This window comes from Bison bison, unplaced genomic scaffold, assembly GCF_000754665.1.
Source record: "Bison bison bison isolate TAMUID 2011002044 unplaced genomic scaffold, Bison_UMD1.0 scf7180017864183, whole genome shotgun sequence".
Lineage (NCBI taxonomy): Eukaryota > Metazoa > Chordata > Mammalia > Artiodactyla > Bovidae > Bison > Bison bison.
Genome location: NW_011494755.1, coordinates 8,584,895 through 8,612,097, shown reverse-complemented (window position 1 = coordinate 8,612,097; position 27,203 = coordinate 8,584,895). Strand labels below are relative to the sequence as shown.

Genomic DNA, 27,203 nt, shown 5'->3' with positions numbered 1-27,203 from the left:
TATATTTTCTTATACGTTAATGTTTTGGTTGTCTTTATTTTAGTGTTTAAATCTTTGTTAAGACTGTTTTGTGGGTGGAGAGGGAGGCTAGGTCTTTCACTTACTCCACTGACCAGTTTCTCTTTTGTTGTGGTTGAGTAGCCCATGTATTATCCACTCATGTAAAACTTGTCCTTTGTCATGTTCTACTTTTCTTTCTGTACACAGGCTTTGCCTGCTTAGAACATGCATAAATATACTTGTTAGACATGACTGCACATTTTGCTTGCGTGACCTCCATCTGCCCTCACGTGTGTGCTGCTCACGTGGTATGCAGTCTGTGTCTAATCTGGATTGCCTTTTGGATTCCGTTCTGTTCCGTTCCTGTTTCAGTGTCCCTGTGGCTTAACCTACTGTAGGGCAAAGCTCAATTCTTTCCCCTCTCTGTTGAGAAATTAAATGGATAATAGGTTTTGTTTATTTCTCAGGATATATTAGAATTATTTTGATAACTCCTAACACCCCCAAAACACAGTTGAATTGGGTTGATTTTATAGATTAATATGGATATAGTTAACATATCTATATCGCTAACTAATCCTTTTGAGGAGGAAGTTATATTTTATTTCCTATCTCTCAGTAGAATTTTCAGTTCTCTTTTGTATAAGTCATGCAGTTTTGTCATTAGCGTGATTCCTAATTATGTTTAAGTCTTGAAGAAGAAACAAACAAGTTAATAAAACTCTTAAAGACTGGATTATTCTAAAGGGAAACGGTGAGAAATCCCAGTTGCTTGGCAACCAAAGCCAGCCCAAATGACCTAGTTTATTCTTAGATAGCCTTGATTTCTTCCCAGTACCCTTGCCATTTTGTTACTTTTGTCCATTTTTTGCATTGACTTTTGATAAAATAATGGTTTTCTTTTATTCAGAGTCCTACAGAAAAGCTGAAGTCAAAATTGAAGGTACCTGTTTACATACATATTAATGAGAGGTACCAGATGTTTTTTATTCTGACAGCCCTCAGAAGCTGATAAATTACTGTTTCATTCTCTTTTCTTCTCTGAATAGCAAGATATCCCAAAACATACTTATGGACATACTTAGCAGAGGGCCAGGTGAATATCAACTATTTCCCTCCCTTGCTTTAAACTAAAATTGGAGCTAAAAACTTTAGATGGTATTTTTGAGGTGCAGCATTTGAGAAATGGTTGTATTAGTAGCAGTCATTTTTGTATAGACAGTTTTTCTTGGTCTTGTAGGTAGAAATTTATAAATTTGCAAAATAATGACCACGGAAAATTTTTTCCTTAAAATATTTCCCCCAGAATCATCAAACTGAACATTTAAAGATCTGTGAATTTTGTTGTATATTCATTTCTATCTCAACTTTAGAAATACCTTCTTTATATTTTCTTCTACTGCTGCTGCTAAGTCACTTCAGTCGTGTCCAACTATGTGCAACCCCATAGACGGCAGCCCACCAGGCTCCCTCATCCTTGGGATTCTCCAGGCAAGAACGCTGGAGTGGGTTGCCATATTTTCTAGGCATATTTAAATTTTACATGAAGTATATATATGTTCCCAACCTCAATAAGTATTTGTTGGTTTTTCCATCACAATACTGCTATTTCCTTTACTACTAGTTAATGTAACCATTCCAGAGGGTTTGTGGCTGAAATGTTGAAAAATTATCTCCCATAATAAGAATTCTGCTGCCTTGTAATGTTTAGCATCAGATACACAGAAAATATGTCTTCTTTGTACCTGAACTGTCTCTTCATATTAAGAAGACATTTCTTTTTTCTCCCCCTCCCTTTTCTTTTGTCCTCAGTGAAGCATGTCCCTCTACTTTTCATTTTCTTCCTTCAATATTTTTGCCTAATTAAAAATTGAAACTAGAGTTACTTATTAAACAAATCTTTCTCAGATTTTTATTGTCAAAATAATTTTTTTTGCATGCCTGCTATGCGGAGACTTGTACTCAATGCTCTGTGAAGTACTAATGCGGAGTATATTGACAACTGTAGAATGATTAAAACAATATATACCATATCTTCTCATATTTCTGCAACATGATGTCTTTTATGCCAAAGAAGAAGGAGTGGAGGAAGAGAAACAGCAACAATAGCAACAATAACTGTAATATAGCAGTAGTAAGCATATATATAGAATTATTTAATAAAAAGAATTGATTGAATGATTGGTAGATAAGGAAGTAGAGTCAGTGAGGTTGGGAATTCCCTGGCGGTTCAGTGCTTAGGACTCCACACTTAGTACTAAGATCCCACAAGCCACACAGTGTAGCCAAAAAGGTTACATTTACTTTCAGTTATTCAGGCTTAGTTTTGATAGGATGATTAAATCTTGAATAATGGTTCCTTTTTCTCTCCTGATGTGAGAGAAAAAGGAACCATTACTCCACTGAGAGCCTCACTGTGTTGATGTTTTTTCCTGAACATTCTAAAGTTGTGAGTAACTGCTCACTGGTTGTTCAGTAGGTTTAATATGGTAACTGCTCGCTTGTTGTTCTTTAGTCACTAAGTCGTGTCCAACTCTGTTGCGATCCTGTGGACTGTAGCCCGCCACGCTCCTCCATCCATGGGATTCCCCAGGCAAGAATACTGAAGTGTATTGCCATGCCCTCCTCCAGGGGATCTTCCCTGCCCAGGGATTGAACCCAAATCTCCTGCACTGGCATGTGAATTCTTTACCACTGAGCCACCTGGGAACCCCTCAGCTGCTAGCTAAATGTGAATAAATTTAAATAAATTAAAAATAAAAAATTCAGTTCCTCAGTTGCACTAGGTACATTTCAAGTGCTCACCAGCCACCAGCGACTAATATCCAATATATTGTAGATGTCGAGTATTTTCATTATCACAGGAAATTCTATTGAACAATGCTGTCTTCCATGTCTCTACTTAACCTTTCGTGTGTGTGTGTGTGTTTGTGTGCGCGCGCATGCGAGAGCAGTTGATACAGATACAATAACTACTTTAATGTTCTTGTTTGCTAATTCTAATCCCTGTGTTAATTGAGTCTTTTTTGAATGACCTCCAAACCTCATCATTGCCTATTTAAAGGCTTTAAGTGGGACTGTGAGCCAATTTTCAAATTTAAAAGCAGTACAACCCTGTTTTCCAAATAACATCTTCCTGGAGAGCCCAGTATAAAATAAGATAAACTGCTACGTGTGAAGCAGAATTGGGGTGCTCAGTATCACACACTTGACTTTACAGGCGCGTATGTATTTAATGATATATTCAAATTATTCATATATTGTTCTCAGAGATGATTTGGAAACTGAACATTTGGCAGTTCGAGTATTACTTGATACATAAAAGTCTTTATATGGCATAAAAATGTTGTTAAACGGTTTAAAAAAGAGTTGTATATAAGTACAAAAGTGGAAGTTGTTCAGTTATTAAGCATACAGAAAAGACTGCCACTTTTCAGAAAGACATTTATTTTAATGTTATTTTTCATAACAAAATGTTAAAAAGCTAGTCATCCCACTTTTGAAAGGTGGTATAATAAATAGTAAACTAAAATTAAAGTCATGAAAACAAAATAAATGTTAATATAAAATAACAAAAAACTGTGACACAATACTATGATCTTTAAAATTTCAAGTGAATATAAGATGTAGAAATGAAAGAATCTGCATTAAAGTGGTGGGATGTTTTTTCATTTTTTGGCATAAACATTTTATTCATTATCACTATTGTTAGGAAATTATAAGTACAGAACACAAGATTGATTAAACTTGCATTTAATTTCACTAATTATTAGCTTAATTATCAACCATGCCTTTTTCCTCTTCAGTTTCCCCTTTTCACTTGAATAATTGTTTTAAATTTAGAGGCAGTCAAAAAATTTTTAAAAAGAGTCGTAAATATAATACGAAGACATTCTGATTACTTTGAGGCATTTGGGGAAAAACTATTAATCTGGCCTGTCTTCATTGGCCAAACTTGTAGTGTGCATTTCCTTCAAAGAAGGATATTCTTTTACAAACCAGAATACACTGGTCAAAATCAGGAAATTAACACTGATGTATTACTTCCCTCCAACCCTCAGCCCGGATTCAAGTTTTGCCAGTTGTCCCGGTGATGTTTGTTCTAGCAGAATAAGCATTATTCAGAGTTGCATGTTCCATTTAGAAATCATATCTTCTAGTCTCCCTTTATCTGAAACAGTTAAGTTCTTTTTCTTTTTTTTTTTTGCTTTCATAACCTTGATACTTTTGAAAATTATGGGCTACTCATCTACTAGGCTATCCCTCAATTTGAGTTTGTCTGATGTTTCCTTGTGATAAGATTCAGTGTATGCAGCTTTGACAGGAACATCACAGAAGTAATGCTCTTTTCTTCTCATTTCATCGTATCAGGTGGTACATAATAATTTCAATTTGCTGCGTTGCTGATGGTGTGCTCTTTGATCACTTGATTTGACTGCTGTTTGCCTGGCTTCTCTATTATAAAGTTATGACTTACAAAGGGGGAAAGAAGAGTATTTGACGGGAGGTACTTTAGCAGTGTAAATAGACTGTTCCTTATCAATTGTCAATTTTTATCAGCCTGTGGACTTGCAGGTTTCCTGTTTTATCTGATGGGTTTTTATTTGTTACAATCACTATTTTGGTTCTCAAATAATGCCAGTGGGAGCCCCTTTCAAGCTGTCTTCTGTGTCCTTTTGGCTTGCTTCTGTTCTTTGAAAACTGTTTTGCATTCTGATACAAAACAACAACAGGAAAACCCCACAAAACTGGAAATGTACACTCATCTTATGCTTTCCTGCTCCAGTTTTAGACCTAGACATTTTTTAGAGCACCCTGGTTCCTTTTAATAGAGCATCATATTTAGAAACTTTTCTGCCTTCCTTTTCTTGGGTTCTGACATCTCATACCAGTCTGCCCCTCCGTTGAACTCTCTCCCTACTCGAATTATCTTTACTACATTGGCTACCTATTCCCTGCGGCTGCTTTTGTTAGTTGCTAAGTAGTGTCCAACTCTTTTGTGACCCCATAGACTGTAGCCCGCCAGACTCCTCTGTCCATGGAATTTCCCAGGCAAGAATACTGGAGGAGTGGGTAGCTATTCTCTTCTCCAGAGGATCTTCCCGACCCAGGGATTGAACCCACGTCTCCTGCATTGCAGGTGGATTCTTTAACAGTGAGCCACAGGGGAAGCACCCAATTCTCTGTGGCCCTCTTCTTGACTCTCCCTGAGCTCTGATAATCCTGGCTAGGCTGCTCTCCTCTGGATAGCTTTCTTACCCTTGTTATGCTCCCCAGGTTCTGACAGCTGGCAGTGAGCCACCCACTCACAGATGCCTTGCTTACCTTGTTCGGGCTCAGGTTCCCCTTGCCAGGCAGATGGATGCCTTCCTCTTTTTGCTCAGGCTCTGATGCTTCATGCCAGGATGCCCTCCCTGCCCCACTCTGAACCACCACAGCTCTTCCATGTTTATGCCTATCATATGCCACCCAGAGGTTTTAGAACTCAATTGTTCAGAGAGGAAAAAAGAAGAGGGATTTGAGTGATTTTTTTTAAAGTGGTCTTTAATGTTACTTTCACATTGCTTTCTTCCCTTTTGTCATTAAAAAATTAGGATATGAAAGTTGTATACAAGTTTTCTTCTTTTTTGGCTATAGTTTTTTCATTTATTCAAGTAAATTTAAGCAACTCTATTAAATATTGTGTCACTGTGATAAGAACACAAGACTTTTGATTCTTGACTGATTACAATATTAGGATATATACATCCAGAGAAAGTTCAACAGATATGTATATTTTTATTTAACCATAGTACTTCATATTAATTTACATCAACTAAGGATTATATAATGTGTCTGTGTAACCACAAGTTCTCATTTTGGATTGTTACATAGAGAGCCCAAGCTGCACTGCAGGCTGTCAGTACGGTCCAGTCAGGAAGTCTGGCCCTTCCTGGAGCGCCTACCAATGAAGGCACAATCCTACCTGGGCAGAGCCCTGTGCTCCGAATAATTATTGAAAACCTCTTTTATCCTGTTACCCTGGAAGTTCTTCATCAGGTAAGGAGGAACACTCTTACGAAAGCAGAGTCAAATACGACCTCTGTAACTTTTAATGTTTTCCGTCTTTAGTTTTTCAGGTTGTTGATTCTGGTTAATATATTTACTTAAATAATAAAAGTCTTCAGCATCCTGTTTCATGCAAGGAATAGTGTCAGTTAGAGATAGTTTTTGAAAGCCTCCTTTTTCTAACCTAAATACTTGATTTAAAAAGATGTGTAAGAATTCTGTGTTTTTATACCTAAGCATGAAAATGAACAAAGCATAGATTCCTATAAAGAAAAAATTGGTACTAGTTATTTCTGAGAAAGTAATGTCAATATAGAAAACAACAAATTTATTTCTATAGATTCCTCCATACATTTGAGCACTTTTATTTTTAAAACTTTAAAAGGAAGATGTGAGTAACTTCACATGTAATATGGAAGTATCAAATTAAATACTGACTCTCAACATAACTTGCATAGACTATCCATTACTATGTCTAAACCGTCTTGATAAGAGGCAGTGTACCACATCATGGCCTACTGTGAAGAGATGGAATTTAAGGCAAGATCTGTCACCTAGTTATTACATAATTTTGTAATGAATAAAACTAAATCTCCGATAATTGTTGAGTATTGTAAAGAATAATTGAAGAACCAGTCAGAATTCAAGCCTCCTGATGCCAGCTCTAGTATTCCATTTCATTATACTTAACCTATATATAAAATTTATTTTAAAACACTGAAACATATGCTTATTTTCACATTTATGTCTCAATATATATAATATTAAACAGCATAACCCTAGGCCAATTTAGAATCATTTTAACTGTTTTCTAAAACTTTGGGTTTGTACTACTGAATGAAGAGTCATGGGGAGTCGTATGTGTGCACTTATATCTAAGAATTGACATGTATCCTCTCCTCACATTTTACAAATAAGGGAACTGGGGACCTTAGAAGTTGTTACTTTCCCCACTGTCATTGTATCAACTGGTGATAAGAGCTCAGATACATTTCCTTATATGGTTCATGTTGGGCTCCCTGATGGCTCAGACAGTAAAGAATCCACATGCAGTGCGGGAGACCTGGGTTCGATCCCTGGGTTGGAAAGATCCCCGGGAGGAGGACATGGCAACCCACTTCAATATTCTTGCCTGGAGAATCCCCATTGACAGAGGAGCCTGGTGGGCTACAGTCCATGGGGTCGCAAAGAATTGGACATGACTGAATGACTAAGCACAGCCCGTGGTTCACATGCTGTGCATGTGAATATCAGAATATACCACTTATTATGCCTACTCTATTCCCTATAATAGTTTCCTGAGTACCATTTTCTAAATATGTATGTTTGTGAAGCATGTCCTGTGGAGGGCTTTAGCAGTGGTATTCATAGCCACTGTTGTTTCCTAAAAGGGTTCAGCAGTTACTTAATTGATTGGCTTCTTTGTCCTGATGAATTTTCGTTTTTTCTGTTTATCCCACCAAGTAGCATCGAGCTCTCTGTGATCCATCAGCGTTTTTTGTTTGCTTTTGCTCCTGTAGCACTGTAGCTGCTGCTGATAACTTCTGTTGCTTCACAAAAGATGTTATTGCACCTGTGGCTCAACATTGCTATCAGTCAGCAGTGAACTTAGCCCAGGTTGCGTGGTCCTGTTTTGTTATTCCATTTGTCACTTCGCTGAGACCAGTAACAAACCTTGTTTCTTTCCCTAAAGATCATGGGTCCTTCAAGTGAAGTATTTCTGAGTCTTCAATGGTAACCATTGGGATAGGACTCTCAGCCCTTTAGTTATAGCGGTCTCTTGTTTAATCCTCCGTCACACTGCTGCTGCTGCTGCTAAGTTGCTTCAGTCGTGTCTGACTCTGTGCAACCCCAGAGACGGCAGCCTACCAGGCTCCCCGTCCCTGGGATTCTCCAGGCAAGAACACTGGAGTGGGTTGCCATTTCCTTCTCCAATGCATGAAAGTGAAAAGTGAAAGTGAAGTCGCTCAGTCGTGTCTGACTCTTAGCGACCCCATGGACTGCTGCCTACCAGGCTCCTCCATCCATGGGATTCTCCAGGCAAGAGTACTGGAGTGGGGTGCCATTGCCTTCTCCGTCCGTCACACTACTGTTGGAAAAAGCAAAATTCCTTACCAGGGCCCTTAATGCCCCCATATCAAGACCTCTCACTGTCTCTGTAACCTCACGTCCTGACTGTTCTGCTTATTTAGCACCCTGGCTTTTCTGGCTCTTTGACCCTCTTCCTCTTACCCTTCTTATTTCTGTCTTAGTCCGTTTCTGTCTTCTGTTTCTTAGGCCTAGCCACTTAGCTGAATCTACATCATTCCGTTTTCAGCTCAAATTCACCTCCTCAGAGTGTCTTTCTCTAATTACATTAACTAAGCCCTTACCCCTGGCACTCTATTCCATTAGCCGATTTAAGTATAGTATAGCAAAGTAATAAAGGATACAGTTTCTAGAGCTGGTTTGAACCCTAGCTCCACCACTTACTACCTCCATAACCTTGGGCAAGAAACTTGCTGCTTTTATGTCTTTTTCTTATTTATATGATGGGGATGAAGATGGTATCTCTTTTATACATTTGTTATGAGGATTTCATGGGTTGATGCATTTAAAGCACTTAAAGCAGTGCCTGTTACATAGTAAGCGCTCAAGAAATGATGGCTGTACTTACTGGATTCTAGTAAGAAGCTGGCATTTGCTTTGTAAGAAACAGATCCTTGCTCTTGTGGCCTCTGGGTAAGATGTAAGTAATAGTGTGAAATGTGATAAATATTGTGACTGGGAAATACATGGAGTTGGTTGTACATGTTATAATTAGCAAATTTTTCTGTATTCTCTGCTGAAGAGTTGACGTTAGCTAAACTGCTAACATCTGTGGAAGCTAGTGTTTTTCCTTTAACTCATGGTAGGGGAATTAAGAGTGACTGAGATGGGAATGGTGCTATTTCAGAAGTATTTACAATATGAAGACATTTGAGCAGAAGCCTGAAGAATGTGAGGGTGTTAAATTATGTGTATAAGTGGCAGAAAGAACAGCAAGTGCAAAGTCCGTAAAATGGAAGTGTGCTTAATGTATTCAAATATCAGAAAAAAGACTGTCATTGGATATAAAAAAATACGAAAGCTATGACTGATAGGCTCAGAGAAGAGCCTTTATAATCTTTACACTGAGTGAAATAGGAATCCATGGGGGGTTTTGAGCAGAGGAGTGAGATGACAGGCTGAATGTTTTAACAGAATCGCTCTTGTTTGCTATGTTAAGAATGAACTATAGGCATAAGTGATGGAGAAAGAAACGGCAACCCACTCCAGTATCCTTGCCTGGAGAATTCCATGGACAGAGGAGCCTGGCGGGCTAGTCCATGGCGTCGCAAAGAGTCAGACACAACTAAGTGACTAACACACACACACACACACAGAGGCATAAGTGAAGGCTCTTAGCACAGTCCAGTGAGAGGTGGTGGCAACCAGGTGGGGTGTGGGCACTGGAAGTGGTGATTACATGGCGTAAGTGAAGGCTCTTAGCACAGTCCAGTGAGAGGTGGTGGTAACCCAGGTGGGGTGTGGGCACTGGAAGTGGTGATTACATATGTATTTGGAAAGATGTGCTGATGGGATGAGTAGATGTGAGATATAAAGAGAAAGAGAGTAACCGTCAATGCTTTCCAGACTGTGGATGTGAACTTCTGGTAAAGCAGAGCCATCTTATACTAGATAGTAAAGACTGAGGGGGGGAAAGATGTGGGGCAAGGGTGGGAGATAGGGGAGGAATCAAGAGTATATTTTCAACTTAAATTGGAGATGCCTGTTAGACATCCAATGGGAGATATTGAAGAAACATTTGGGAAATGTCTGTATTGAGCGTAAAAATTCAGGACTGGAAAATTGGTGATCATTTGCATATTATTGGCACTTAAGGCTGTGGGATTGAATGGCATCACTTAGTATTTGTAGGTAAAGAAGGCATTCATCAACTGATCCATTATGTAAACTCAGCCCTGCATTCTAAAAAATTTCTTTGTCTACTAACGGAGTAAGGCAAAACAGTATTTTTTTGGAATTTATTACATTGAAGTACCATCATGTATGGTGTTAGTTATGTCCAACAGAGGTCCAATAGATGAGTCTCTTCAGGATGAAAGACAGATAAGTCCTTTTTGAATTGAAGTATAAAGATAAATAGCTTGCAAAAATCAATTATTACCGTATCAAATAAAAGAATCAACACTAGTAATATAAAATTCTAATTAAAAAAAAGTACTTATTTATTTCTTTTGGACTGCAGGGTCTCCATTGCTCTGTGGGCTTTTCTCTGGTTGTGGCAAGCAGGGAGTACTGTGGAACTGCAGCGCGCGGCCTTCTCATTGCAGTGGCTTCTCCTCTTGTGGAGTGCGGGCTCTGGGCTGTATGGGCTTCAGTAGTTGCAGCCCTTGGGCTCAGTAGTTGTGGTTCCCAGGCTCTAGGGCACAGCTTTAATAGTTACGGCAAACAGATTTGGTTATTCACAGTGTGTGGGGTCTTCCCGGATCAGGGATCGAACCTGTGTCTCCTGCATTGGCAGGCAGAGTCTTTAGCACTGAGCCACCGGGGAAGCCTCCAAATTCTAATTTTTAAGTCACCTTTTTTGTTGCCTACAAAAACTATTGTAAACAAATTGTAGCTAATGTGCCTGCTATTTTAGAAATTTCTAGTATGAATAATGCTTTTTTCAAGTGAATACTAGTGAACATTTTCAGTTTCTGGCAAGTTCTCTTTATTAATCTTCATCACCCTGAAGATTAATGTTACCAGAATCTGATCTCTTGTATTTTATTAGTCCCATTTTGAAGTCTGAAAAGATTAAAATGCACAAGACGTATCAAGAGTTGAGTCTCTGTGTATTTGTATTTATGACAGCAAAGTATATTTATTAGGGAAGTTGTCAAAGACCTTGTAATCAATAAAAATATATATGAAACTTTCCTAAATATTGATCTTTTGAAGCCAAATCTATTTAAAAATAAGTGTTTTGATAATTATAAAAAGTTGTTAAAAATCACACTTAAGGCATTGCTGCATTCCCTGATATTGGTGTTTGCTTACTTTAATAATATCAGATTGATCTTTGTAGCTCCTCAGTAAATACAGTCCAGGAAGCTCTAGAGAACATGGTTAACCAGATGAGTACATTTATATTCTCTTAGCACATTCAGATGAAAATTATATAGCCAAACACATCTGCCAGGGAGGATATGCTTCAGGCTCTTGTTCAAATTAAATGAGAGAAAGGGATCTAAACATTAACAAAATCTGAAGATTAAGTGATATTTAACTAGGTCCTATTGCATAATATAGTATAAAAATCCCAAATTTTAGAGCAAACTATATGTTCTTGTTACTTCTTTAACAAGATAGTTTACATAAGAAATGTTTATCATTTTAAAATTTGCATGTTGCGGTTATTCTTCACTCAGGTCTCAGAGTGTAATTTTCTTATCAATTAAAAGTAAACTTTTACTCTGTGCGTCTTATGTGCCAGGAATTGTAGTCAATGCTAACGAAATGACCAAGACAAGCAATATACCTCCAAGGAACTTTCAGTCTAATTAAAGGAGACATATATAGACAAATGTATAATACAGTATAAGTAAAACAACGAGGCCAGGAAGGGGATAAAAATATTTGGTAAAGAAAATGGACTCTATTGAGGTTTGGGTGGGGCTAAGAATTTTCTGGTGGCATTATTGCCTGAGCTGAGTTTTGAAAGAGAATAAATGAAAATTTCCTAGACATTATATAAAGAGATACAGGAACAGGGGAAAAGTCACATATATAGGCATAGAAGTCTGAAACCGCTTGGTGTATCGGAGAACTACTGTAGTTGTTGATGTAAATAGTGTGGATGAGTCTTACAGATAAGTCTGTATTGAGACTGTAACCATAACACACACACACACACATTTTGAAGTTATTTATTGATTTCTCTGGCTGTGCTGCGGCACATGGGGTATTTCATCGTGGTGCATGGGCTCAGTAGTTGCGGCTGCAGACTCTCTAGGTGTGGCACATGGGCTTGGTTGCTCCACAGCATATGGGATCTTCTTAGTTTCCCGACCAGGGGAACGTAGGGATCAAACCTTGCAGGGCAGATTGTTAACCACTGGACCACAAGGGAAGTCCGTAGTATTATTTTATAAACTTTATTCTCTAGGATATGAGGGTGTATTTAGGAAGTACTTATTATAAGACCAAACCTTTCATTAAAAGAGCAAAACAAAAATTTCCTAGTGTTTTTCAAAATAGAGTTATATGAGGGATTAAGGTCTTAACATTTTGAACCCTGAAGTATGACCATAATGAAATTAACTATATATTTTTTTAAACATCTTAAATTTCAATAGAGAGCCTTCAGACTACAACTTTAAGATTGGAATTTTCTGGTGATCCTTTCCAAGACAAATTAGTTTCACGAGTCTTGTTGATCTCTTATAAGAATTGTTTGACTCTCTTCAGTGGTATAAAGAATCCGCCTGCCAGTATAGAAGACAGGTTCAATCCCAGGGTCGAGAAGGTCCCCTGGAGAAGGAAATGGCAACCCACTCCAGGATTCTTGCCTGGGAAATCCCATGGACAGAGGAACCTGGCAGGCTAGAGTGCATGGGGTCGTAAGAGTTGGACACCACTTAGTAACTAAACAACAACAAGGTTCCTCATAAAAGTGGAGTCACTCATCATTTGCTGTTTTGAGACTGGCTTATTTCACAGAACAGCGTCTTCAGGGTTCATTGGTATTGTAGCATGTGTGAGAATTTCCTCCCTTTTTAAAGCTGAATAATATTCCATTATATGTATACACCACATTTTGTTTATTCATTCATCTGTGGATGGACACGAGTTGCCATTGAGCGTCTTTTCATGTGCTTGTTGCTATTTGATTGTCTTCTTTGGAGAAGTGAAATGAAAGTCGCTCAGTTGTGTCCGACTCTTTGCAACCCCTTGGACTGTCCATGGAATTCTCCAGGCCAGAATACTGGAGTGAATAGCCTTTTCCTTCTCCAGGGGATCTTCCCAACCCAGGGATCGAAGCCAGGTCTCCCACATTGCAGGAGGATTCTTTACCAGCTGAGCTATCAGGGAAGCCCTTTTTTTTGGAGAAAGTTCTTTTCAAATCCTTTGCCTGTTTTTTAAATTGGGTTTTTGTTGTTTTTGACTTGTAGGACTTCTTTTCATATTTCTGTAGATTACCTCTTATCAGATAAATGATTTGAGAATATTGTCTCTGATTTTGTGCATTGCCTTTTCAATCCTGTTGATAGTCTTGGTGAACATGGGTTTTAATTTTGATGTAGTTGAATTTTTCTATTTTATCTTTTGTTGCCTGTCCTCTAGGATAGTTATTCATGATCATTCTTTCTGATAATAAAAAAGCAGGATATTTGCCTATTAAGGAAACACATACATAGTGTGTAATGACAGCAAATTCTTACCAGCATAGGGAATACTTAGGTTTAAGAAGCAAGACACGTTTCTGTCTTATGAAAAAACAAATGTAAAATGAGACGTCAGAGGAAAGCATAATGCATTGTAGGAACCCTGGCCGTGAACTTCTGTGCTGGGGAAGTAGAACAAGTGTTGTAAGAGCATTGGTGACCAGAGCTCTGTAGGAACCTTCCCCTCATTCTGTTAATTCCTCTTCTCCAAAGACTTGAGAGAGGCCTTCCTGGAGCACCCTTGCACCTTTCCAACTTGCATCACGCTCATCCCTTTCCCTTTTATTTAAAACAAAATACTTTTGTATGACCAGGTATTGTTATTTATTTGCTTATTTATTGTCTTGTCTTTCCTTGCAAGAGCAGAGACTCCTTTCTTTCTTTCTACCTTCCTTCTGATTTTCTAGGTGTTTTTTCCTGTTACTGGTTTCTTGTTTAAATCTATAATTGAGAATACACATTGTATGATTTTTATTATTTTAAATTTAAGTGTGCTTTATGACTCAGAATATGTCTATCTTGGTGTTCATGTGTATTCTGCTGTTATTGGATATATTATTCTATAAATGTCAATTAGATCCAACCCTTCTCCCCTTTGGTACGTTTGTTCACAGTCTCAATACAGACTTATACAGACTTATCCATAAGTCTGTATTGGAGGGATATTAAAGTCTCCAACAACAATAGTGTTTTTGTAGTTCTAACAGCTTTTTTTCTTAAGTATTTTGGTTCTTTTTTGTTACACACATACATTTTAAAGATTGTTCTGTCTTCTTGGATAAATGACTCCCATTATCTTATATAGCATCCCTCATTATCCCTGATGATTTTTCTTCAGAGGTCAGCCTTGTAAGAAATGAATATAGCTCTGCCAGCTTTTCTTAAAAATTAGTGTTAGCATGGTGTATCTTTCTCTCTCTTTAGCTTAAGTCCTTATATTTAAAGTGGATTTCTCCCCAATAACCTAGAGTTGGGTCTTGCATGTACTTTTTAAAAAGCCCACTCTTAACAGTTATGTATTTTAATTAGCGTATTAAGAACATTGGCATTTAAAGCGACTTTTTTATATATCTGCCAAGATATACCTGGACATGTATCTCCCAACTTGATAACTGTTTCCTACTTAACTGCACTTGTTTGTGGTTTCCTCCCCCGTTCTCGTTCTCTTTTCTAGTTTTTCTCCCGTTTCACATTTTGTTTTCTTACTAGAATTCTTTAGAGCATTTTTAGTTTACAAAACACTTTGAGCAGAATATATATACCTCCTTACCCCCACAGACGTACTGTTTCCCCTATTATCAAGATCTTGCATTAGTGTGGTACTGTTGTTTAAAATTGATGAACCAGTGCTGAGATTCTTGTTTCTACTTTGTTCACTCCTGACTTTTTTCAGAGCTTACAACGATTCTCTATGACTATTTGATGAATTAATAGAGCATTGGACATTTTGTGCTTCATTTTGTTGAATATTTTGTAGTTTTCTTTCTATAAAAGTTTCAGGAAATAGATGCTGATTCTCAGGCTGAAATAGTTGATCTTTGTGTGACTCTTCCATTTCTAGGTATATGCTTTGCAACACCATTATCTCATAGCACTAATTAATCCCTGTTGTAACCTTCTATTTCAGTACTGTGCCAATTGTGACAAGTTATAAAATAGGTTAAATATTTAGTTCCTATTGTATGTCAGGCACTGTTTTAAGCCATGTATGGGTGTTAGAACATGAACATCTTAGGCCTGATTTAAGTAATTTTGGTACCAGTAGTTTTAATAAAGGATATTATTTTCATTTAAAACTGAGATTTATGAATCAAGTTGTATTTATAAGGATAAGTTAGCTAAATTTTTCCCTTAAATTTAACCTAATGTGAACTTTTTTCCAGATATTTTCTAAATTTGGCACAGTCTTAAAGATTATCACCTTTACAAAGAATAATCAGTTTCAAGCCTTGCTTCAGTATGCTGACCCATTGAATGCACATTATGCCAAAATGGTAATTATGATCTTTGTTTCATTTTTCACTTGTTATTATAGTCACTTTAGTGATACCAAAGGTCATCATGTCTTCTCCTGTGCTATAGTTTACTATGTTTTTTTTTTTAAATTGTAATAAAATATACAAACTAATTTATCATTTTTAAATGTACTGTTCCTTTTGCTCTTTTTATAGTCTAAAAACTACTTCTTTCTTCATATGAAATGGTTTCAAATCCCTTATCATTTCTTATATTTCTGGGACTCATTTCTGTTTGTCATATTTGAAGTCCAGAGTTGCACAAAGTTCTCCTGATATAATCTAACTAATAGAATAGAATTATCTTTGCTCTAGTGCCCTCATTTACTTCTATTAAGTGAGCCAAAGATTGATTGATTTCTGTATTTTTGCAACCGTATTCACTGTTGAATCTCATTGAGCTCTAAATTGACAGACATTAAGTCTTAGGAAATATGCTGCTTTCAATTCATACTGTCTTGTTTTTGGCACACAAGTGCTTGTCTTTTGACAAAACATAAAACTTCACGTTCAGTTTGGTTATGTTTGATCCATCTCCTACTGAGATCTATCCCTAACTCCAATTCTATCTTGTATCAGTGTCTGAAGCATTTCTAATTTTTCCCGAAGATGGAGACTGAGGTGGGCACACTGTGCGTGTCACGTAGTGTCTGGCTCTTGACTAGGAATGACCGTGGTATTTGCTGCGTCCTCTACCTGCATGTAGTGTTCTGTACCTTTACGATAGCATACTTGTCAGTAATGGTTATGATAAGTAAGCGTTTTTTAGTACACGTATTTTTTGTGTTTTAGTTTCTGATATCTATTTTTTGTAAATTCAAGTGTTTGTGGAAGTCATTAGTAGCTATAAATATCCCTTCGGAAGATCTTTATCATTGTGAAAGAAGAGATTGCTAATTTTTGGTCTTGTATCTACTCTGACTTAAAACTTCCCTCAATCTTGTTACTCAAAGAAAATAAATTTACAACAACAACAAAAAAAAGTGGTTGATACTGTTTCACATATTGTGGTTCTGACAAGTACCATTTACAAAGACTTTATATCATCTTAACCTATATAAACTACACTAATATAAATTAAGATGAAATGTTAAATATATTTAAACATTTTAAAATAATCATAATCATAATTAGTAGTGTACAATAATGTATTATAGTTTTTCAAGCTTATACATTTCTCCTCTTCCACTTATCTTACCATGGATAAAATAGAAATTTTCACTTTACCAAAGAAAAAACTGAGAAATAGAGTTTTCATTTTCTCTCTTAGGCTCACACAGTTAGTGATAAAGGTAAAATGAAATACAATTCTTTGGCTTTTAGTTTAGTCCTCTCTGCTTTATGCCTGATTGCCACTTTTTGTCAAAGTAGAGGCTACTTGATTTATTGTTGTCTTGCAAAACATCAGTCCCTTTCTTACATGCTTTAGGCTCTGGATGGCCAGAATATCTATAATGCATGCTGCACTCTGCGTATTGACTTCTCCAAGCTCACCAGCCTTAATGTGAAATATAATAATGACAAAAGCAGAGACTTCACTCGCTTAGACCTTCCCACTGGTGATGGCCAGCCATCCCTTGAACCCCCTATGGCTGCTGCTTTTGGTGAGTAGTTCTGTTTTGGGTCGTAGAACAAGTTTTCTGAAGTTACAAGTTTAATTTGTTAATCCATATATGTCAGATGATTTCTTCTTGGATTCTCTCAGGGTTTCAGGAGAAAAAGGAGACTCATGGAACAAAAATGTCTTCATTAACTGAATCTTAATATTAGTAGATTCTATTAGTTGTCAAAAACAAGTGGATACCTAAAATTGAATTTATTTTCTACCATTAATTAAAGAATATTGCTCATTCTTTATAAACCATACAACCATTTGTCTGGATTTAATAGTCTTATATATTACCATTGGTTTAAACAAGTTGATTTATAGCCAGCAGAATATTGACCTAAGTGCTCTTGAGAGAAATACTTCTCCTTTTTAAAGTAGTGATATTTTAAAACAAGGGCCTGAATTGGTAGTATGTTCTTTCTTTATTCAGAGAAGAGGATTTTGTTTTTTAAACATCAGAACTTTTCGTCATTACGCTAAATTTGTGTGAAATTGCATTTTTGCACTAATAAAAATACAATCTTCTGCATTACTCATGCTAATGTTGCTTTGAAGAGCTTCCTTCTTTTATTTAAGATCAGGTCTCAGTAATCTAAACTTTTGAAGTAAACCTTTATGTAAAAGGAAAAGTAGTGAATAGCCTAGTTGAATATATCACTAGGTTAATGTACTTTTTGGCTTTGCAGCACTCAAATGTGGTTTATTATTTAGATAAGGTATTAAATTTTATTACCCTTTGTGATTGATTTTTCTTTGCCAGATGACACCATAAAATATTAATTGAGACTTTAAGTGGTATTTAGTTTATCTTCATTTTACAGGTGAGAAAAAAGAATCCTTAGCCAAATAGTTGTCCAAATTTTCTAGAAAACAGTAAATTTAAAATAAAAGCTTTTTATTATTTATAACTGAAAAAAGTCAAGTGGATTGTTCAGTTCATGTCCCTGAATTGTTAAAGTTTCTGTTTTAGTCTAACCAAGTTTTTGTGTTTTATACATTTGGCCTTCCATGTCTACAGGTTTGGCATCTGTGGATTCAACAAACCGCAGATCAAAAATAATTGGAGAAAAAAAAAAGTTTCATAAAGTTCCAAAAAGCAAAATTTGAATTTGTCTTGTACCAGCAACTATTTACATAGCATTACATTGTCTTTACAACTATTTACATAGCACTTACAACATATTAGGTATTATAAGCAATTTAGAGATGATTTCAAGTATTCAGGAGGATGTGCAGAGATTATATGCACATACTGTGTGCCATTTTATAAAGGGACTTGAGCATCCTTGAGGGGGCTGGGAGTGTCCTGGAACCATCCCTTGTAGATACTGAAGGGGGCTGTATTTGTTATCAGCCTCTACTCATATGTACAACTTGGCAGAGCCAAAGGTCATTGTAATTAGCATTTTAATAGCAAGTGATAGGAACTGGGGCTGTCATTCAAGTTTGCCAAAGCTTGGCTCTCAGGTGCAGAACTGCACATATTCCAGTAATTGAATACATACTGTTGGTGTAACTGATGTTCTGCATTGTGGGAGGAGGACACTTTAAAAATACAATTAAGAATTTTGGTTTCTGAATATAAAATATCAAAATGTTGCTATCCTTTCTTATTGTGTTAATAAGTCCTTTGTCATTGCAAATAGTATGTACATTGTAAGATAAGTAATTTATCAAACAGAGAACAATACCTTTAGGTGTTGTATGAAACTTTACTCTGCCTCTCACAAATATTTGACATGGTTCACTATTCCCTCTTTTTTTTTCTCTTGGCTTTGAAAATGCTACACTTCCAGGTCTCTGTTCCTTACTTACCTAGCTGTTCTTTCTTTTAAAGATTACCCTTTCAGGTTCTTAGAGCTAAGTTGTAAGCATTCTGGGGTCTTCCTGATCTGTTTTAGAGATATTATATTATATTATATTAATAGAAAAGCTTATAAAAATATGTGAATATAGTTTTTTAATTTTTTTTTTTTCATGAAATGTTTAACATTATTCTACTAATTTCATTTAGTTAGTTATGGCTGTGCTAGCTGCAGCGAGCCAGAGTCTGCTCTCTAGCTGGGGTGGATCCCCTTGTTGCAGAGCATGAGCTCTAGGGCGTGTGGGCTTCAGTAGTTTTGACTCTTGGGTTCTAGAGCACAGACTCAATAGTTGTGTCCCACGGGCTTAGTTGTTCCATGACATGTGGGACCTTCCTATATCAAAGATCCTCCTGCATTGGCAGGCAGATTCTTTACCACTGAGCCACCAAGGAAGCCCCTGAGTACAGTTTTAAATATCCATATTACCCAGATTAAGAAATAAAATGTATACACATACTGTGGAAGCACCATTTGTACCCCTCTTGTTTATTCTGTTCCCATTCTCCTGCTGCAATATATCTGTAGTCTCAAATTTTTGATGGTAGTCCTGCTTTTGCTTTTTTGCTTTTCTCCTGTGGTTTGGTTTTGTTTTTTTTACTACTCATTATGCAGCCCTAAGTGCTAGAGATTTTTCTCCTATATTTAGAAGTTTATTTAAATGGAAGCAAACTGTTTTCCTTTTTGATTCATCTATGTTCACATATATGGCTCTTGCTTATCCATTTTCAACACTGTCAAGTGTATAGATTTCCACTGTATGAATATATTATAGTTGGTTTATCTGTGCTACTACTGATAGACATTTGGGTTATTTTAGTTTGAGGCCATTATGAACAGTGCTGCTTTGAAATTTTCCTAATTATCAATGAGGTTAAACTTATGTTTGTTGGCCATTCTTTATGAATTTTCTGTTAATTCTTTTGCCTGTTTTTATATTTAGTTTCTTGTCATTTCTTGTTTATTTGTAGGAATTCTTTAATATCCTAGACACTAGTCTTTTTGTTGGTTTTATGTGTTGCAAATAGTTTCTATCAGTTTTGGCTTTTTGGTTCATTCTCTTCATGGTATTTTTATATGGCCGAATTTACTTGCCATACCCTTTATGTTTGTGTTTTTGTGTCATGTTTTAAAAAATCCTTTGTTACTTTGACATTATAAATATAAACACTTAGAAATTTTAAAGTGTGTAGTATTTTAGTGACTATTGCAGTATTTCAAGTTACAGAAATAGTTGAAAGAATCTCCTGCATCCTTCAGATTCTCTGATTATTAACATCACACCACATTTACTTTATCATCTCTCTTTGTGTGTGTGTGTGTGTGTGGTATTTTTTTCTTCCTCTGAGTCATTGGAAAATAAGTTGCAGTAAAAAGAAAAAAATAAGTTGCAGGCATGATGTCCCTTCTAAATACTCATTGTATATTTTCTAAGAACAAGGACATTCTTATGTAAATAACAAAATCAGAAAATTAACATTCATATGATACCATTATCTAATCCATAGATCTTTTAAAAATTTTGCCAGTTGTGAAAATAATGTTCTTTATGAGAAAATGTTTTTCTAGTAGGGATCCAAACCAGTATCAGGTTAATTTATTTGTCATGTGTTGTGGAGGCCTTTAATTTGAAACATTTCCTCATTCTTTGTCTTTTATGACCTTTAAGTTTTTGAAGAGTTCAGGGTTGAGTATTTAATAGAATGTATCCCAATATGTGTGTCTGGGTTTTTGGCTGAAATAATGTTGTGTCTTTCTCGTTTCATTACATCAGGATTGCTGCCAGTTTATCCTATTCGTGGTGATGTTAACTTTGATCACTTAAGGTGGTTTCTTCCAGTTGTCTTACTTTTTTCCTCTTTATAATTAAAAACACTTTTTTGTAGGGAAGATATGTTGAGACTATATAAACAGCCTGTTTCTTACCACTTTTCACCCTTTAGTTGTTTTTTTCTTTTTAAAGATTTTTATTTGATGTGATCCATTTTAAAAGTTTTTATTGATTGTTACAATATTGATTCCGTTTTATGCTTTGGATTTTTGGACACGAGGCACGTGGGTTCTTAGCTCCCCAATCAGGGACTGAACTTGGATTGCTTGCATTGGGAGATGAAGTCTTAACCACTGGACCTCCAGGGAAGTCCTTCACACTTCAGCTTTAATATCCATTGCCTAAAATAGTTGTCACCGTGATGGTTGTTGCTGTATTGGTGATTTGCTAATTTCATCTTTCCTCCTGATTTGGTAGCTGGGGTTTTATTATAAAGGACTTTTTTTACCACTCCATTCATTCATCCATTTTTACTGCATTTATGTGAATGTAAGTTTATAATGTGCTACTTTCTATTTACATGGTATAGTGTGATCGCTGGGATAAGTGATACTTACCCCATTGCATCATTTTACTATTACTGTCTATATTCATTATACTGTGCATTGGCTCTGTATGACTTATTTACTATTCATTCTACTTATTTTTTCACATTAATATGCACTTGTAAATTCTTATTATATGGGCAGTAATTTCATATTATTGTTTTTCATTTTATGTTCAAACTATCCCAGATTTGGCCAGTGGGAGCCCTTTCATACAAGTTTCTGTGGCCTTTTGACGTGTCCTCATCATTGTATGCACACTTCATTACTTTCTGGCAGAAGATGTGTCAAATCTTCTTTACTTTCCCTGCCTTAGCATTGCAGTCAGCCATTTCTCCAATGAGCCCTGGTTCCCTTTAGTGGAAATCAGTATTAAGGCACTATATATATATGCTCATTGATAATACGGTATCATTGCTTCTAGAAACTTTAAGTGGATGTATATGTGTACTTCATATATTTCTCTGTGTGTGTTTTTTAAAAAACACTGATACTTCCAATTCTAATTGAGCACTGATACTTCCAATTTAACTGGTACTTCCGATTCTCATTGAGCACCGTTTTTCATATTGTGCTTCCTTTCTTCAGGAATGAGAGATCTAGTTTCCATTGGCCTCAACATATTTACCCGTTTGCTCAATCCTATAATACACAGAAAGTTTCAGAATTGTTAACACATACCATTAACTGGAGGTTAATATTTGCATAAGTAGTTTTCTGGGCATTGCTCCAATGGTCTATTTATTATTTTTGTCATTACCGGAAGTCTCAGTGTCTGACAGAGTTAAGTCTCTTATTCTTCAAGAGGATCTTGGCAGTTCTTGACCATTTACACTTAGAAATTTTAGGATCAGCTTTTCAAGTCCTCAAAGGGGGAAAAAAGCACTCTTAGGGTTTTGATTAGATTATATTGACTTTATAAATCACTTAGAAGACAATTGACATCTTTACAATAGAGTCTTCCAGGTTTTGAACATTGTGCACCTCTCCATTTGTGTATTCTTTAATGTCTTTGGGTAAAGTTTGACGACTTTTCCCTGTGAAAGTATGTTTACATATGTTTGTTAGAGTTATTCCTAAGAGCTATACTTTTAAGGTTCTAATTCTCAACCAGTCTTTTTGATCTGTGTAATTTTGGGCAAATTGCTTAACTGCTCTGTACTTCTGTCTTTTTATATGTGAGATGAACATAATAATACTTAACTGGTAAGAGTTGTGATGACTATTACATGTGCTAATGTATGTAAGAGCTTAGAATGATGCAGTGTAAATTTTAGCCATCATTTGGTTTTCATAGTGTTGCTAATATACAAATGCAGTGTTGTTGTTTCTTGATTTCATACTCAACTTTTATTAACTCCTTTCTCTAAATATTCTCATTTTTTTCTCTTTCCTTTAATAAGATGCATTGAACTTCTAAAATTTATGTAGAAATGGAAAAGTATCTAGAAGAGTGAAAGGAAATAAATGCAAGACTTAACATAAAGTGCAGTAATCAAACGACTTTGACAGTGTTGAAAAGATAGATATATAAATCAGTAGAGAAGCATATAGAGTCTAAAATTCACCCATGTATATAGGATGAGTTGATTTTGAGCAAAATTGCCAGTGTAAAAATTCAATAAAGGAGAATCTTCCAACAAGTAGTTTTTGGACAGGTGGATATCCATATTGGAAAAAATAAATTTTGATTAGTATCTCACACCATACTGACAGATTGACTTGAAATGGATCTTAGACCTGTCTGTAAACTTAAACCTAAAAAACTCCTAGAATAAAACATAGGAAGGGGGACTTCCCTGGCGGTCTAGCAGCTGAGGCTCAGCATGCTTCCACTGCAGGGGACACGAGTTTAATCCCTGGTCAGGGAATTGGAATCCCACATGCTATGCAGTGTGACATGGCCAAAACAAAACCAATAAATAAGTCTATAAGGCAAGCTTATAGACTTGAAGAAAACAAATTAGTTACATCAAGGTATACAGGGAATTCCCAGCTCAATAATAAGAAAACAAATCATTAAAAATGGGCACAAGATTTGAAAAAATATTTTACAAAAGATGGTATATGAGTGGCAATAAACACATGAAAAGATGCTCAGCATCCCTAGTCATCAGCAAAATGGAAATTAAAATTACCATAATATATTATTACATACCCTTTAGAAGCATCTTAATTTGGTGGATTGTTGTCTTTTACTGGTCCTAGAAGTGATCTTTCCACATATGCCATCTTCACACTGTTTCTTTTCTTAGTTTTTGGAATTTTGACTAGACCTGTTAAATTTTCTTACTCTGATCTGAGTATCTTAAACTTTCTGTCCTGTTTTTTCCTTTATCTCTCCGAGCTGCATCTTGAATAATTCCTTAAGGCCTTTCATTTTATTAATGATCTCTTCAGCTTTGTCTAGTATGTTGTTAAACTTGTCTGATAATTTTAAATTTGAGTAATTGTGCTTTTTATTTCTAGAAATTTTATTCTTTTTTTAAGTATCATCTGCCTTGTAGATACTTTTCAGCATAGCTTTTATTTTTCCAAACATACTATTTAGAATCCTCATCTGATCATTCCAATGTCTGAAGTCTTTGCAGTTATTTTTCTGCAGTTAGATATTTCTTTTTCTACTTTCTTCTTTTTGAGTTATTCACTTACTTGGGAAATAACTTGTGAGACTTCTTAGTCTCAAGATGGTATGTTCTTCCAGAAAGAATTTACTTGTTTGCAACATCAAAGGATCTGTGTCTGGGACCATTTCAATCTAAATCCATAATTTTGTTAATTTTCCCTTGAATTCCTAAGAAATGTGAATTTAGGCTGAAAATTTGCATGAGAGCTTACTTTTGGTTAGACCTTTTCAGAACTTATTTTGTCTCTTCTCTGTTAGACACAAAGTCAGCTTTCCTTGTAGTCTTCTGAAGGCAGGGGGAGTAGGTAATGGAATGGGTTATTTTAGGTTTATACTGTTGGATTAATGTCATGGATGTCTCCTGTTGACTTCCTTCCTCTTGGGCTAACATTGGGATTTGCATCTTGTCCATTAAGCGTGAGGATGATAAAACCAAAGCTGTTTGATAGAGTTAGGTTTTTAGCCAGGTTACTCTTAATCATCTTGTTGGCTGTTAGTTTTTTTTGTTTTTTTTTAAAGATCTTTTTACTGTTCATTGGACATATCTGCCACAAGGTTGGTCTTTAGTCTGCTACTATATCCACATTTTTAAAAAACAATAATTGGACCTCTTTTCCATAATATATATTGTTTGTAATGTTTTAAATGTCTCTGTATTTTGTCTAGTGACTCATAATTTATATAATAATTCTCCAATTTAGACATTAAGCTTGTTTCTTTAGGGTTTGCTACTATAAACAATAGCACTGAGAAACACTGAAACATTGATAAACTGATTTCATAGATAAAAATGTTATCTATTTGTATTCCCTTAATTGCTATTGGTAATACATTTTCCAAATGTAAAATACCTGTGATATAGCTATTCAAATCTTAAACCTTTTCCTTTAAAGTTTGTGTAAACCAATGTCTAACAGGTTAATTTGCTAAAATGTTTCTGTTCCTGCTTACTTGAGGAATGTAGATTTATGGAAACTTTACAAATGTTTCTTTTGTCAAATATTAACAAATGTTCTTGTACTTGGAAACAGTTATTTAAAATTTGGCCCTGGAACAGTTTGCCAGTTCTTTCATTTATTGCTGTTTAATGTTCAAAGAGAGTTAATATCAAAAATGTTCCTCATTTCTCTCAAACCTACTGCATATCTTCTGCCTCATACCGCACCCCCCCCCCCATAACCACTTGTATTAGACTTGTTTTGTTTTAAAAGTACCTCCCTTCCCTTTCTGACAAATCTGTGATTTACAGTAATTAACGTTTATTCCTCTCACATAACTGACACTTAAACAACTGTCAATCAACTTTTGCAAACTTCCCTCACATGTCTTTTAGATCGAGGGTCCAAGCTGAAGGTGTCACTCCATTTGAGATGTGGCATTCTTATGGCAGAGGGTGAAAGAAATCAGAGAACTGGTGTAAACCCATAATGCTTCTTAACGCTTCTGTATAGCAGTCTATGTCATGACTGTCTGTGTGTTCCTATCGTGTGAGTGCAGTGGTGTTGCCTACAGATGTATGTTCTGCAGGAGACACTGCAAGTCACATAACTAGCCAGAGTTAGATGGAAGGGTCAAGTGAATACTTGACAACCATATTTCTTCTTTCGTTTAACTTCCCAGTGTAAATTTTCATAATAACTCATATCCATATTGAAGTGTCTCTGGTAAGTCTCCCTCTATGCCTTAAAATAGTTATTTGTTCTGAAAATGAATCATTTTACCTATGAGCTTCAGCCTACTTGAATATAAGTTTAGCAAGGGCAGAGATTCTTGTATGTGTTACTCAGTGCTTCCTTAGCGCCAGAGGGGTGCTTGCCTCCTAATGTGCTTTCAGTGATATTTCTCTTATTTCATCACTCTGTCCGTTCTCATTTTTGTGTCTTCATTTATTGTCAGTTCTCTCTGCTAGCTCTGTCCCTGAAGTCTCTTTATAACTATGTTTTCTTGAATTATTTTAATAAGTCATAGCACATATTTAACAAATTCTGTTAAATAATTCTCTTTAATGAAGAGAATAAACTTACGTGATCTTTTAACTTCTCTGGAAAATTCAGCCTACATACTTCCTATAAATATGCATATCACCCTATCATTAAAAAAAAAAACACCAAATCCCTCCCTTTGACTCATACAGTCTAGCTTCTCACTATTGCTCTAAACTATTGCTTCCCGTTTATGTTTCTCACTCTCCCTGACTTTCACTGAACCCTCTCCCTGAAATTCCGTCTCTGGATCCTGAGGGACTGTGATTCATTGTTTTGTTTTCTGAGGCTGTTCTCTGTCTCTTTTCCTTAGAATGCTCATCTTCCACTTAAGTGTCCTGATACTCCCAGGCTCTCTTTTTAGCTTCCTTCATTTCTTGTCTTGTGCCCTAAATTTTTAGTGGAGTTCTTCTTCATATGGCTTTTACATTTATTTCTATATAGATGATTTACAAATCTGTATCTTGTAATAGTTAGAAATTCCAAGTTTACCCCCTCATTTCCACTTGTGGCATTGCCATTTGAATGTCTTAGTATCACCTCGACCTTAATTTGTCCTAAATCAAATTGTTTTCTTAGTAATAATGATTCCACCATTTAGAGCTAACTCCTGTATTTGTTGATGGTGCGCAGTCGCCAGGCTTCTAAATGGAGAAGGAATATCAGCCTTTGTTTGGCATCTGGTACACACTAAGCACTGCTTTTCACTTAATGTCCAGCTCAAGTTTTACTTCCTGAGAAGCCTTCAGACAGTCCCAGAGAGTCTTTGCAATCCCTTCTTCTTAGACCACTTGCAGTATATTTGTATTTAAACCTCTAGATCCTCAGCATGTGAATCTTCTGTAATTCATAATTTTAGTTTGTAAAGCCTCTCAAAGGCAAGGATTTTTATTTCATATTTCTTTTTATCAGCACAGTACCCCAGCAGTACAGTATCGTTTAGTGAATATTTGATGATTTTTACATAGAAACAGTGCTCTAAATAAGGGCAGGAATATCAACCTAAATAACAAAACCAGATAAACTAAAACTAAGTAGCAAACTAATAACTCAGAATGAAATACTAATAACATTCTAGCTGTAGTCTTGAACCTTGAACCCAGTTGAAAGGGATTAGCCTCCAGAAGTGGCAGAGGCTCTTATACAACACAGCAAGGATCATCTGTTGGACAAATCTTTACTCCGTGTTAGAATCTCTTTGTCAACAATATACTCTCATATGGCCATTTTA

General features: G+C 36.0%; 1 protein-coding gene across 5 annotated transcripts in view; it reads left to right on the top strand.

Annotated features, from left to right (window-relative positions):
- Positions 1-27,203, top strand: part of PTBP3 (polypyrimidine tract binding protein 3) — a 90,639-nt gene that overhangs the window by 48,000 nt on the left and 15,436 nt on the right. For all 5 annotated transcript variants that reach the window (XM_010843581.1, XM_010843582.1, XM_010843584.1 and 2 more), the window contains 3 exons: positions 5,875-6,039; positions 15,386-15,496; positions 16,947-17,121. In XM_010843581.1, the coding sequence (XP_010841883.1) occupies positions 5,875-6,039; positions 15,386-15,496; positions 16,947-17,121 (451 nt within the window). The remainder of the gene's footprint in view (positions 1-5,874; positions 6,040-15,385; positions 15,497-16,946; positions 17,122-27,203) is intronic.